This window comes from Monodon monoceros, unplaced genomic scaffold, assembly GCF_005190385.1.
Source record: "Monodon monoceros isolate NGI ecotype Baffin Bay Population unplaced genomic scaffold, NGI_Narwhal_1 Super_Scaffold_8, whole genome shotgun sequence".
Taxonomy (NCBI): Eukaryota; Metazoa; Chordata; class Mammalia; order Artiodactyla; family Monodontidae; genus Monodon; species Monodon monoceros.
Window position 1 is genome coordinate 14,327,156 of NW_021703785.1, and position 14,499 is coordinate 14,341,654.

Consider the following 14,499-nt stretch of genomic DNA (forward strand, 5'->3'; position numbering starts at 1 on the left):
GACTCAGTGATGGCACCAAGGATGGTGAACCACGCCCTATGGTCCCGTCCTCGCGCCCATTCACTCACCTCAATAAAAAAACTCACTAATTCAACATACACCTTATAGAGCATGGACTTTATGGATTTTATCTTCTGGGAAAGAGATAGGAAGAAATTGTTCAATCCCTGTCCTCATGGGGCTTATAACCTAGAGGTGGGAAAGGACAAGGACACAAGTAACCACAATCCAAGCCAGAAAAACAAAATCACAGAAAGAAAAGTACAAAGCGCTATGGGGGGGATCAATGGAGACAAAGGTCCTATCTGGTTGGAAGGTTGAAAATGCTTTGCATGGGAGATGGCACTGGAGGTGGAGTTGGAAGGAGGAGAGAGATGGGGGTGATGAAGAAAGGCTTTTGCCCCACACGGTGTGAGCAGAGGCACAGACTAGGGAAAAGGTTAAGCACAAAGTCCAGGTTGATGGAAGCAGGGGGACGAGAAAGGCAAGTCAGGACTGCTGTGACGCATTCCTCTCGCTGGGAAGCGGCCGCGGGGAGTCCTTCGATCAGGTGTTTGGATTCAGGAGTCACACCGTCTGGCATGAATCTTGCCATGGCCACCACCTTCGCCAAGAAATTAAGTTACGAAACTTCTCCAAGCGCTGGTTGCTCCACCTGTAGACCAGGCCTGGTTACAGCAGCGCCCCACGCTGAGGGTCACTGGGGAGTAGGCGAGATTCTGTGTCAATTCTGTGCCTGGCGCGGAGGGAGCGCTCTCTAAATGGGCTGAATGAAGCCCAGAATTAAACTGGAGGAAGCTCTGTTTTGCAAGTGTGATCTGGCAGTGCTGGATAGCCTTGATTAGAGCAAGTTCAAAGAGCGGAAAATGTCTTCCTGTTATTTGATCCCAATCTATGGTAAGCCATAGGCTGAGCCACAGAAAAGGCAGACCTCCCCACACGGAGAATGGGAGGGTGGGCAGGCAGATTCTGCAGAATTTGGCAACTGAGAAGGTGTGGGATCAGCAGTTTGGGAAAAGCAAGGAGGAGAAATGTGTGCAGCATCCTCTTGGATTTGGAGATCTGGGGACAAGTGTGGGACTGGGTGGAAGACGTCTTTACCTCTATAGGAGGAATTCCACAGAGATCACAGGGAGTGTGCTGAAGGCTTTTGGGTGACGCTAAACTGGGAGGCTGGTGAATACAAAGATGACCAAATCAGGATTTGAAACAGTCTTGAAGGCTAGAATTTGCGTTGGAGAAAACCACCACAATAATAGCAAACTCATTCATTAGCTTATTTAATCTTTTTCATAAGGGAGATATTATTATCATGCTCATTTTACAGGTAGGGAAACTGTTGAAAGTCGGGTTTCAAGGTCTGTGCTCTAGAGGGAAGAAAGAAGGAAACTGATCTTTATGGAGTATTTACAGTGTGCCAGACACCAAGTTTCACCCAAGGGAATACTTAGGAAGCTGGAAGACCTGGAAGGAGGTCAGATGATTTAAAGTAGGACCTGGTAGATGAAGATGACAGTGTGATGAAACATTATTTCTAGGCGCTCCATAGGCCTGTGAGAGGCATTTGAGCACGAAGCAGAGAGCTAAATTTTCTGTGCTGACCCCCGATCCATGTGAATTATTTCCTACTATGGTGTGAGGAGCAGGGATCTTCAACTGTTTCTGTTCAGTGGGTCCACATTCCTGTCTGCGATAATCTTGGTCTCTAAGTCTGTCTTTTGACTCTGATGACTATGGTGTGGGATATGTGGGAGATGTCTACATGGTGAAGTTGCATGTGTGGGTGTGACGTGTAGAGGCGTCTGCGTGGTGAGAGTTTGTATGGACGTGTAGTTAGCTGTAGAACCAGCTGCGTCTGTGTACATGCGTGTGCCCACGTGGTGTGAATACTCTGGTGTGAATCTGTTTTATGATTCTAGTGTAATTGGAGCACAGGCTGCATGGCTCACCACCTTGGTCAAAGGCACACCCCACCCTCACCCCCAGCACTCCCAGGAGAGATTAATGAAGGAGCAGGAAGCAGAAGCAGAAAGAACCCTGCAGAGCAGAGGCTGGGGTACTGCTCACTAAGAACCTGCTGACCCCACTATAGGAACAGCGTAAGAGCTGCAGCTGGAACAGGAATTTCCCTGTGGAGGGCGCTAAGGCCCCTTAGGCTCCAAACCCTCCCAGTACTGACTTGAATCTGGGATAGAGGGAGTCAGTAGGATAATGTGGGTATTTTCCCAGATGATATAAATGGATTCCAGATAATTCTCTCATAACGTCTGCTGGCTCCTCTTTGTGGCTCCATCACCTACCAAGACCACCGCCAACTGCATTCTCTTTATCAGTTGGGCTGTGGATGTGATTCCTGCTTCACTCCTTCCCTCGCCCTCTTCCGTCCCCCCCAGTTCTCACAGCTTGCAGAATAGTCTTTCCCAAGGCACAGGTTGGGAAAAGAGCATGTTCTGGAGGAAGCAGAACTCAGAGCAGAGGAAATGGGTGAGCCAGAGGGCAGACCAGCCAGGTCTTCAGCTCAGAGTTGAGAGCAGGCATTGGGTCAGGACTGAATGGCCAAACAAGCTGGAATTAGCGGGTAGGACAGTCATAAGACAGATGTACTGCCTGGAACCCAGACATCAGCCAGCAGAACAAAGTGAGAGTCTGAGGTCCAGGTTTCAGCAGGAGAGTGGGCATCAGCTGATCTCCAGGAACTAGGAGGCTGAGCAAAGCAGGAAGAGCACAGAGCCAGGGCACAGGGCCAAGGAAGGGTCCTGACCCCTGCAATAGAGAATCAGCTTCGTGGGGAGTCCTACAGAGCAGGCTGAAATCCCCAAACACGACTGGCTGGAGGTTTGCTGGTTGGGCGTAAATGAGAGCATCTGCTGTAGTCAGACAGGGAGAAAATAGCCGTCTGTTTCCTCTGCCCACCTTGCCACATTTTGTGTTGTCACATTTTGTGCTCTGGAGAAAATCTGTCTCCCAGTAGGGTGACTGGTCTGCTTATTATACATGGACTATATTTGGTTTGTATAAATGAAAAATATTGATCCAAAGATATCCAATTAAAGGCAGGATTTGTCCTCTCGTATTCCCCCCAGCCCAGCAGCACTTAGCTCTATGCCTGGATTTAGAAGCAGTCATCCCTTCCCTGGGAAGGGTTAGGGGGCACATCCCTTGGGTTTGCTTAGGACCTTTAAAAATATCAGTTCAAGATACAGAATTGCATATTTACTACATTGATTCTAACATACATTAATATATTGATTTAAATATAATAACATTAATATAACATGTGTATTATGACTTTTACTACTTTAACTTCTAGGCTATGAACATCTCCAGGGCAGAGACAGGTCTTTTTATTGCCTTGTTCCCAAGCAACCAGCATGGAGCCCATGAGTTGTCCAAAAATATTTAAGTCAATATGCAAATCAGGAATACTGATGTTTATTTCTTTTTCTTTTTATATATTCACAGAATCTCAGATCTCAAACTGGATATGACTTTAGAGATTACCCAGTCTGTCTTCCCAACCAATGCAGGAATTATTTCTACCACGCTTTCAGTAGAGGAGCATCAGCCTCCTCTAGATACTTCTAGTCAGTTCTTTGTGGGACAGCCTGTTCCGTTGTTGGGCAACTCAGATAGAAATTGCTTCTTCAGAGAGCCCCTAACTCTGATTCCCTCGTAACGTCTACCCAGGGGTCGTACTCATCTACTTCCCCTTCCTCCATTCCTCTCACACCCTTACCCACCATATTCTTTTCCTTTTTTCCAGGTGAAACAATTGCCCATGTGAATTTATTTCAAGACCTCCCGTCTTCCTAGTTACCCTCCTCTCACATCAATGAATGTGGTTTGTATTCATGTTCCTTAAGATATGGTGCCCAAGACCAGCACTATGCAATTTGACTATGGAATATGCGGGAGTGAGAGGCGATTACCCTTCCAATTTGGACATTCTTATGCTATTAACGGCACTTCGGATTGCATTAATCTTCATGGCTGCTACCTTTTCCTGTTGTTTTTTACTAAACATCTAAGAAGCACAGCTTGTTTTTTTTAAAATTAATTTCAGTCAAACTATTTTCTCTCATTCTAGCCAATCGATTTTTAAAGCCAAACGTTAAGTTGAGACTCTGACTGCTTGAGATCTTGGTGTGTATTGGAAAATATTGTCCTGGGAGAAGGGATGGAACTTAGGGCGGGACCTGCTCTGCAGCCAGCTTCCCTTTCCACTGCCCCCAAGTCTCTGGGCAGGAGCCTCGGAGCACCTGTGACCCCTTCATCCCTCATGAGTCACCAAGTTACTCGGTCTTATCAGTTCTACCTCTAAGTACCTTCCTTGTCTGTTCCCACTGTTGCCCTCACATGAGGTTCAGGTTCTCACATGAAATACTGCAGGATCTTTCTGAAATGCAAGTCCCGTCAGGGATTGTCTGCTCAAAATGTTTCAACGGCTTTCCGGTTCCTCTAAGACAAAGTCGAAATCCCCTCATAGAGCTTACAGGTCCCTTTGCAAGTCCCCCTCCATGTGCACCTGCACCCCATCTTGACGTCCTCCCGCACATCCACGTGGAGTCTTTCCAATGTGCTCGCTGGTCCCTGAGGCTCTCGGCAACTTTCTGCTTGGAGGTCTTTGCTCGTACGTGCCAGGCCCTGCTCTGAACGCTCTACACAAATTAACTCACTTCATCCTCACCACCACCCTCTGAAGTAGATAATATTACTCCCATTTTACAGACGGGGAGCTCATATGTTAAGCATTTTGCCTGGTGTCACGCAGTTAATAAGTTGTAGAGCAGGATGAGTCCCGTGACCCGAAATGCCCCCCCTTTCTTCCTCCTGGGTGAACTTCTACCCATCTTCCAAGACAGTTCAAGCACTGGCTTTTCTGGGAAGTCTGCCTATGCCCTGAACTTAACCCAGATAGCACTTATCGTTCTGGGCTAATCGTTTGCTAAATGATCATCTCCCTCTAAGCAGCACATCCACGGAGATAGGCCCCTGTGCTTTCCTCGCTGAGCCCCCAGAGCCTATATTCTGTGCCGGGGATCTAATGAGTGCTTTGATGAAAGGAACTCATTAATGAATAAGCGAATTAACTACTTACAGCGTTCCTTCTGTAGTCGTAATATGGTGTCATAGCCATTTGCCAAATTGTCAATTATTGACCATCAGTTTTTCCTGTAATGCGTACAAAAATCTGGCCAAAGCTTAATTGTACATCAATTCTTAATTTTCTTAAGAAAGAATTAAAAAGTTCTTAATTTTCTCCTGAAATTCAGATCAGTTTAAATATTTCCGTTTAAATATTTATTTAAATATTCAGATCTGTTATCCTGGCTTTGTCTAAGAGCAGTACTGCTTTCTGAAGTGCTCTGGAATTACTTAAAAATGCACAGCGGCAGTAAGTTTTAAAACTACCAACCCCAGTTTGCTCTTTGCTCAGGTGTCCTTTGAGTTCATCCCCTTGAGGATGCGAGTTAGTCTGTAAGGGAATCGAGCAGAGGAGACTCAGGAGCGCCAGCTTGCCGCACGTGCGGTCGGACGGACAATGAGCGAGAGAGGAGCAGTGGGCCCGGAGAGAAATACGCCTGAGCCTTTTCTACACATCATCATCATCTTATAGATAAGAAAGGGAAACAAAATGAATTTAGGTGACTTATCCAAGGGCGCACAAGAAATTAACGGCAGAGCTAGGACTTAAACGCAGGCTTTGGGCCGATACAGAATGCTGAACGTTTCCCCAAAAGCTCTATAGACGACCATACAAAGTTATAAATACATTCTCCTGTTGTGTCTCAGATACTTTGTCTGTAAAATGGGGATTATACCATCTTTTGGATAAATATGATAATATATGTGAAAGCACTTTGTAAAATGCAAATATGATTCAAATCAATATATTAAACTATCTGTCACAAAATTTTTCCCAGTTCTTAGGGCCAGGAATGTTTGAGTAAACTTTGTCCGTTTTTGACTGCCCAACATACAAACACACCTTAGTTCTGGTGAAGCTCTATCTCCCACCATGGAGCCCAAAATGGGCCTTTTCTCCTCATCTCCAGCAGATGCAACCTATGATTGACAAAATGAAGAGGCCCACATCTGTGGTGAGAACTGACTTCTAGATGCAGTGTGGTCTTGCCTTATAAGGTACAGTAAGTCCTAACCTGTAGGATAAGCATAAACTGTAGTCTAATGAGCACAATAGCTTTCGCTTTGTTATAAATGTGACATAAGACATGCAACAAGGCGTCAGAGGCATCCGTCTATTAGGTTTTGGATTCCAGGAAGCAGCTACTGCAGTCCTGGCTGGAAACAAATAGATGGAGCGGAAGTAACGGTCACCTTCCTGCCACTGAGATGTGAGCTCTCCAGGCATTGAAATCTGTATTTATAGGAATGACTGCTACCCTTTATGGTGTGCGTCTCGCCTGTGTTATCTCGTTTCATCGCCATTTAACAAGTAAGAAAACTGAAGCACAGGGAGATTAAGACCCCTTAGTTAGTAAATGGTGAGTCCATCACACTCAAAGTCTAGACTCAAAGATTCAGACTCTAAGCAGAATTTCTCACCCTTTTATGTGCATGGCGGACACCTGGAGATGTTGTTAAAGTGAAGATTCTGATTCTATGGGTCTGTGGTGGGGCCTGAGAGTCTGCATGTCTAGCAAGCTCCCAAGTGATACAGACGCTGCTGGTCTGAGGACCACACTTCAAGAAGCAAGGTTCTAAATCGTTCTTGAAAAGTGCACTTGAAGCACTTTGAAAAGTGCTTCTTGAATCTCACCATAAAAAACACTCATGGCTCTTCAACTGTGCACTTCCCTAGGGCTTCTCCCTTTGCCAGAGCTTGGTGACATGAGAGAGAGTCCCTATGCATCTATTAAATGCTCTGATTTAACTCGGTGAATGATTTCTTCTTTGATTTGTTCAACCCACAAACCTTTATTGAGAGCCTGCTAGGAGCCAGCCATAATGGTGGGTGCTGAGGATACCAGGATAAGTAAGATAAGGTCCTGGCCTCTAAGAGAGGAGCTATTGATGGACACAGGCTGTCCTGAAAACCTCTGAACACCCTGCAGCAGACTGACTTAGGACCAGGTCCACTTGTGGGCTGCCTTGGCTCTGGTACCATCCTCACCACCACAAGGTGTGGGCATGTTTCAGCACGTGGGTCCAATCCTCTTGGCACAGAGACAATTTTCTGGTGGCTCCTCCTGTCCAGAATCTACTGGGAAAATACAATTCACCTACCTTGGGTCATTGATTGTGTCAGTAAACATAAAACTATGCCATTTTTGTTGGGATAAGAACACGCTGAATGTTTCTTACACTTCTTTTGGGGTGAGAACTGCCAAAGACAGAACTTGAGTTTTTCTACATGCTTTTAGATAACTTTACATGCATTTGGATCACAACAAGAAAATCACTCTGAATTAAAATTAACCTTAGGTTTATTTAACAAAATTAAGTCTCAAAAAGCAATCAGAATTTTAGCAAATGGACACCTATCTTGAGATTAAAGGTAAATGCCTTCTAAGGCTGCAGAGATCTATCAAATGTGTTATTTTGAAAATCTTTTTGAAACATCTTAATTATTCAAGTCAATTTTCCCTCACTGAGGCTGTAATTAGTTTTCATTTATTATTACTGTTGTTTGAAATTTAAATGTACTACTGTTATTTCGTCATAGACTAAGGCACACATTTCAACCAGGAAGAAATCTAAAGTTATGACATTAGATGATTCCCACCTGTTCCCTATGTGAGAATAAACATCCACAGAAACCTCTTTTCTTTAGCAAATGCCATTCCTTTCCCCTATCTTTATGGCCTGGCTGTTAAGGGGATGGGGAGAGAGGTGAAGGATAGGCAGGGGAGGAGAGGTCCACCTTTACTAAGTGTCATATGGTCGTTTGAGATCATTCAGACCTATCTCCACTCAGATGCAGATAAGATTCTATACTGTCAGGATCCAGGAAGCCAGCAAGATAATAGATAAGTGGAGAAAAAGAGGGACAATTCTCAGGAGGAATAATGTTAGAGGACCCTATTACAGTTATCATTCTTCAGTGAACTTCTATGGCGAAGTGGTGAAGGATTGTAAAGCTCTTGAGTGAACTTCAAGTTGAAATGGGCTTTAAGGGACTCCTGGCATCCAGCTCTTTCAATATAAGGAGGAAGAAAGTTATGAATGAGGCACAGAGAGTTTCATTACCAAAGTCAAGGTCTTAAGACTAGTTAATAAAAAAGTCAGAACTTGAAGCTCCATCTGCTGAATTACCATCCAGTCATCTTCCTTTTTGTTGCCTGAGTACCCATCCTAAATCACGCCAGCCTTCGTCCAGGAATACAATCTTGCCCTCATCACAAACTGTCTCCTCATTATTTTGTTCATTCAGTCATTTTGCAAATATGTATCCAGAGCCCACTGTGTGCCTGGAGCACAAGGAGAACATCACAGACCAGGTCCCTGCCCTCAAGGCGACCATGATTCAGCTTTACTCTCTCCTTGGAGCAATGCTTTCTGGATCCAGCCTTCCCCGTCAGAAATTACTGCTGCTCTCCCTGTGAGAGATGCTTTGCTTTCACAGTTAAAACTCTCTACTAACATCGAGAAGAGAGAAAAACACAACAAAACAAGAGACACAGCCTAGAGTGGATATTGCATCTAAAGACAGTGAATTGCTTTTGAAATTGAGTCAAGAAGTTTTCAGTCCACAATGAGGATTGAATTACAAGTGTCCCTATGGTGTTGTCCTGAAATTGATTCCACAGAACTATAGTTGAAGGGGGCCTGTGTTTTTCACAACTGGAAATGCCCCTTGTCCAAAGAAATGCTGGCTTACATCAAATCTTTTAAGGTTGTAGTCACTACTAATGTAAATGAGTTCCTAAAAAACTGTAGCTATACTGGGTCATCTAAGAGGGTTAGTTAGCAACAAGAAGGTATGACTTTGACAGTGAAGTTATATAACCAGCAAGGAAAAAAAAAATCTGGCAGTTTAAAAAGATTTTCTGTTGTTCTTTCTTAGAGGAGGCTTAATGTGGCCTAAGTCTAAGAAGATTTGTCTCAAATTGAGAATGTAGGCTTAAATCAATTTATTATTTTAAAACACACTATAACCACTTTCACTCCCCTTTGGCTTCTGAGTTTTTTTCTCAATTTGGAATTATTGTGATGATTGAGAGCCTACTGGCATAGAAAGCTTCCCAACACCCCACTGTTGTGTTTTCAAATAAGAATAAAGGAAAAGCAACTGGCCTCGTCAGCAATGACTCCGTGTGAATGGGGACATCTAAATTGGTGAGTGTCCATTTTCTTGGAAATATGAATCAGTGTTCCTGATGTTGAATATAGATTTCTGTAGTAACCTGTATCTTTGATAAAGATTTTGATTCAGGATGAAGGAAGTAGAAAGATTATGTTAAATGAATTTTACAAATTCTAATTGAAGCATTGTCAGTGGACAAGGTTTTCCAAATTACCTCTCGTGTGCAGGGTACACAGCAGACATAGAATACATTATTTTTACTGCTGAGAAACAAAATCAAGAGGATAAAGTTTTAAGGTGGAAGGTTATTTGGACCACTATCAACACTGTTCATTAATTAGCCCACTTTGGAGCTAAGGTTCAACACCTATTTTTCACAATAACTCGGTTTCATTAAGGAATAGAGAATGAAGGGTAATAACACCATACATATATATAAATATATATATATATATTTATAGAATGAACCCAGTAGAGAACAAAAAAATACACTTAGCCACATGACATAACTTCTACCTGCTGCCTCAAGGTGGGAATGGGCCAAGAGGTCTGTGGAATGACAGCAGTGTCCCCATAATACTCTTCTCCTTTTACGATTTTCCCTGCACCTAGGGAAACCTTCCGTAGTAGAAGGAGAATTTTGAAATATCCTAAAATAAGTTTAGAAGCTGGGACTGAAGAGAGAGTAGCATTGATTCCTCTAATGGGTGCTCAGGAAAGTCCATGTTACTTGGAGGCCTAACTGAGGTGTCCAAGCTTGAACACTTCCCTTTATTGTCATTAGACTCTCCTGGATTTAACTAAGTATCCTCTCTTCATCCTTTGGCACGCACTGTGGACTAATGACGTGAATACTTGACACAAAATCCCATAAAATATGATGCTTTAGTAACTTCCTAGTTAAAATTTGATTTCATTTTCTTTATTGGGGCCAGGGTACAGTGTTGCCATTTTATTGTGAAAAGTCTATATATTATAAAATACCAGGGGCAATTTTTAATATAATAAACCCACAACCTGAGGGTGATTTGTAAACATAATCAAATAGGCAGAAAGCAGGGGCAGGTAGTGATTCTTACAATGACATACAAGCAAATAGCAAATAATTGTTCCCCTGGAGGTATCCTGTTGTATGAAAATGCCTTTTTTTGAAGTATAGTTGATGTAAATATTATATTGGTTTCAGGTGTACAATATAATGATTTGATATTCTTATAGACTATACTGAAAATGCCCTTACATTTTTTCCCTCTTTAAAATACACAGTTTCTAATAGTTTCTAGTATGCCTAACATTGAAAGCTTGTCTACATACTTTTTTTTTTTTTTTTTTTGCGGTACGCGGGCCTCTCACTGCTGTGGCCTCTCCCGCTGTGGAGCACAGGCTCCAGACGCGCAGGCTCAGCGGCCATGGCTCACGGGCCCAGCCGCTCCGTGGCATGTGGGATCTTCCCGGACCGGGGCACGAACCCGTGCCCCCTGCATCGGCAGGCGGACTCTCAACCACTGCGCCACCAGGGAAGCCCTCTTAACTACTTTTTAAAATTTTCTTGCTCTGCTGTATTATCACTAAACACGATTTTTAAAAAAAAATATGGAAACCCCTTTAAAAACCCCTACATCTCTCAACACTGTCCATCTTCTCATATGTTTCTATCACTGTGAATATACATATGAATATACACACGTATGTATATGGATTTCATGCTAGAATGGCCTGAGGAAGTACAGGGACTTAGGATAACATATGGTCAGGACTTCCCTGGCGGTCCAGTGGTTAAGACTCTGTGCTTCCACTGCAGGGGCATGGGTTCCATCCCTGGTCAGGAAACTAAGATCCCGCATGCCGCGCGGTGAGGCCACAAAAACAAAACAGTACAACGTATGATCTACTGACGGCGTGTGTTTACCATATGCATATATATGGTGTCCTCCATGACACAAGGCAAATCAAAACCTGTTTTAAAACAAGCCAGTTACTTCTGCCCTTTCCTTTGGAGTCGATTATTCGCATTAGGTATTTCTAAAAGATCCATGCAGTTATTTGCCATATGAAAGACATGATTTAATTCTTTCAGTCAGCATTCATACACCCCATCCCTCCTAGGCAAATCTTGGCACTTGGATTAAGTACTCAGAGTTAACAGCCAACTGTATACGGACTCTTCAGCACAGTGAGGGGAAAAGTGACATTTTACCTCCACCCCAAACAAAGCTATTATATTTACCTTCTACTTTGAAGATAGTAAAGTGCGGTCGGCAATGGAAAGAACCCAACGCGTTACCTGCGCAGTTCATCCACAGACCCTGGTAAACCCAAGTGGCCGTTATCACCGAGGATGCTCGTGTAGTTACTTTCCACTCATTGGATGCGGTGGCAGCGACGAGAGCACCAAAGCCCCCGACGCCAAACACCAGAGCCGAGATCTGTGCCCTGGACATGTCGCTCAGGCGTCTCCAGGGACACTGTCCAGACAGATCGCTGCGGCGGTCTAGGCATGCAGCGGACACAACCCGCTTGGACCAGTGTTACAGCAAGTTAATGCGGGCAGGTGACAGTACTTCATGCTCGGGTGGCCTTAGGAAGGACCAGAATTTAGGATAAAGTCTGATTTACCGATGGCATTTTAAAGGTAGCCTAAGACGATCTTTCTAACTTCCTACACAGATATTTACTAAAAGTTTGTAGATGGATTCTGAAGGTTTTGAGTTCGCAGATTTTTTTCCTGCCACATAGTTAATGTTTAATTTTCTGTTAGCCTGAAGCTTAATGAACCATGCAGGGACCAGATATTACAAAGTACAAATTATACAGTAACAGTTAAGGCTTATTTGACCCATTGCTTTAGTCTTGCGTGCTTCTGAATCTTATATAAATGGAATCATAGTGCGGCTTTCTTCTGTAACCAATTTTTTCACACATTATGTTTGTGAAATTCATCTATGTTCAGCAATGTAGCTATGGTTCATTAATTATTACAGCAGAATATAGTATTTCATTAAATGAATTTTGCTGGGTTACACATTCATTTCGACTCAGTACTTTGAAGATATAATTCTGTTTTTATTTGGCTTCCATTGTTGTTTTCGAGAAATCGAGCGTCTGATTTGTCATTTCTTTGTAGGTTAATCTGTATTTTCTCTTTGGCTGGTTTTAAGATTGTCTTTGTCTTTGGTTTTCGCAGTTTCACTAATTTTCTAAGTGTGGATTTAAAAAAAAATCTTATTTGGGATTTACTGAACTTTTCGAAACCGATGATTCATTGCTTTCATCAATTCTGGACAACCATTAGTCCCTTCCTTCTCCAGATATCACCTCTGTCCCTATCCTTTCTTTATCTCCTTCTGTGACTCTGACAAGCTCTATTTTTTTAGTTGGTCCTATGTCTCAAAATCTCTTTAACATTATTTACTTCTTTATTGCTCCATGATGAATTCTGGGAATTTTTTCAGACATATGTTCTAATTTTTAAAATTTTTCTTCAACTATATATAATCTGCTGTTAACCCATCCAGAGTTTCTAATTTCTATTACTCTCTTTTTTAAAATAATTCTGGAAGTTCCATTTTATTCTTTTTCAAATCCTCCTGTTTCTTTTTCTAATCTCTTGTTCTTTAGTCATAATTCGAAGGCCATATTTTATTTTATTTTTTTAATTTTTTATTTTATTTATTTATTTTAACATCTTTATTGGAGTATAATTGCTCTACAATGGTGTGTTAGTTTCTGCTTTATAACAAAGTGAATCAGCCATACATATACATATATCCCCATATCTCCTCCCTCTTGCGTCTCCCTCCCACCCTCCCTATCCCACCCTTCTAGGTGGTCACAAAGCACTGAGCTGATCTCCCTGTGCTATGTGGCTGCTTTCCACTAGCTATTGATTTTACATTTGGTAGTGTATATATGTCTATGCCACTCTCTCACTTCATCCCAGCTTACCCTTCCCCCTCCCCGTGTCCTCAAGTCCATTCTCTAGTAGGTCTGCATCTTTATTCCCGTCCTGCCCCTAGGTTCTTCATAACCCCCCCCTTTTTTTTTAAGATTCCATATATATGTGTTAGCATATGGGATTTGTTTTTCTCTTTCTGACTTACTTCACTCTGTATGACAGGCTCTATGTCCATCCATCTCACTACAAATAACTCAATTTCGTTTCTTTTTATGGCTGAGTACTATTCCATTGTATATATGTGCCACATCTTCTTTATCCATTCATCTGTCGATGGACACTTACATTGCTTCCATGTCCTGGCTATTGTAAATAGAGCTGCAATGAACATTGTGGTACATGACTCTTTTTGAATTATGGTTTGCTCAGGGTATATGCCCAGTAGTGGGATTGCTGGGTCGTATGGTAGTTCTATTTTTAGTTTTTTAAGGAACCTCCATACTGTTCTCCATAGTGGCTGTAACAATTTACATTCCCACCAACAGTGCAAGAGGGTTGCCTTTTCTCCACACCCTCTCCAGCATTTATTGTTTGTAGATTTTTTGACGATGGCCATTCTGACTGGTGTGAGGTGATACCTCACTGTAGTTTTGATTTGCATTTCTCTAATGATTAGTGATGTTGAGCATCCTTTCATGTGTTTGTTGGCAATTTGTATATCTTCTTTGGAGAAATGCCTATTTAGGTCTTCTGCCCATTTTTGGATTAGGTTGTTTGTTTTTCTGATATTGAGCTGCATGAGCTGCTTATAAATTTTGGAGTTTAATCCTCTCTCAGTTGCTTTGTTTGCAAATATTTTCTCCCATTCTGAGGGTTGATTTTTCGTCTTGTTTATGGTTTCCTTTGTTGTGCAAAAGCTTTGAAGTTTCATTAGGTCCCATTTGTTTATTTTTGTTTTTATTTCCATTTCTCTAGGAGATGGGTCAAAAAGGATCTTGCAGTGATTTATGTCAAAGAGTGTTCTGGCTATGTTTTCCTCTAAGAGTTTTATAGTGTCTGGCCTTACATTTAGGTGTTTAATCCATTTTGAGTTTATTTTTGTGTACGGTGTTAGGGAGTATTCTAATTTCATTCTTTTACATGTAGCTGTCCAATTTTCCTAGCACCACTTATTGAAGAGGCTGTCTTTTCTCTGTGGTATATTCTTGCCTCCTTTATCAAAAATAAGGTGACCATATGTGCATGGGTTTATCTCTGGGCTTTCTATCCTGTTCCATTGACCTATATTTCTGTTTTTGTGCCAGTACCATACTGTCTCAATTACTGTAGATTTGTA

General features: G+C 42.3%; 1 protein-coding gene across 1 annotated transcript in view; it reads right to left on the reverse strand.

The window, feature by feature from the left end:
* CLDN10 (claudin 10) overlaps window positions 1–11,944 on the reverse strand; it is a 101,061-nt gene extending 89,117 nt beyond the window's left edge. Inside the window, exon 1 of the mRNA XM_029210489.1 lies at window positions 11,496–11,944. Coding sequence (XP_029066322.1) covers window positions 11,496–11,709 — 214 coding nt within the window. The 5' untranslated portion in view covers window positions 11,710–11,944. The remainder of the gene's footprint in view (window positions 1–11,495) is intronic.
* Between the last annotated feature and the right edge of the window lie 2,555 nt (window positions 11,945–14,499).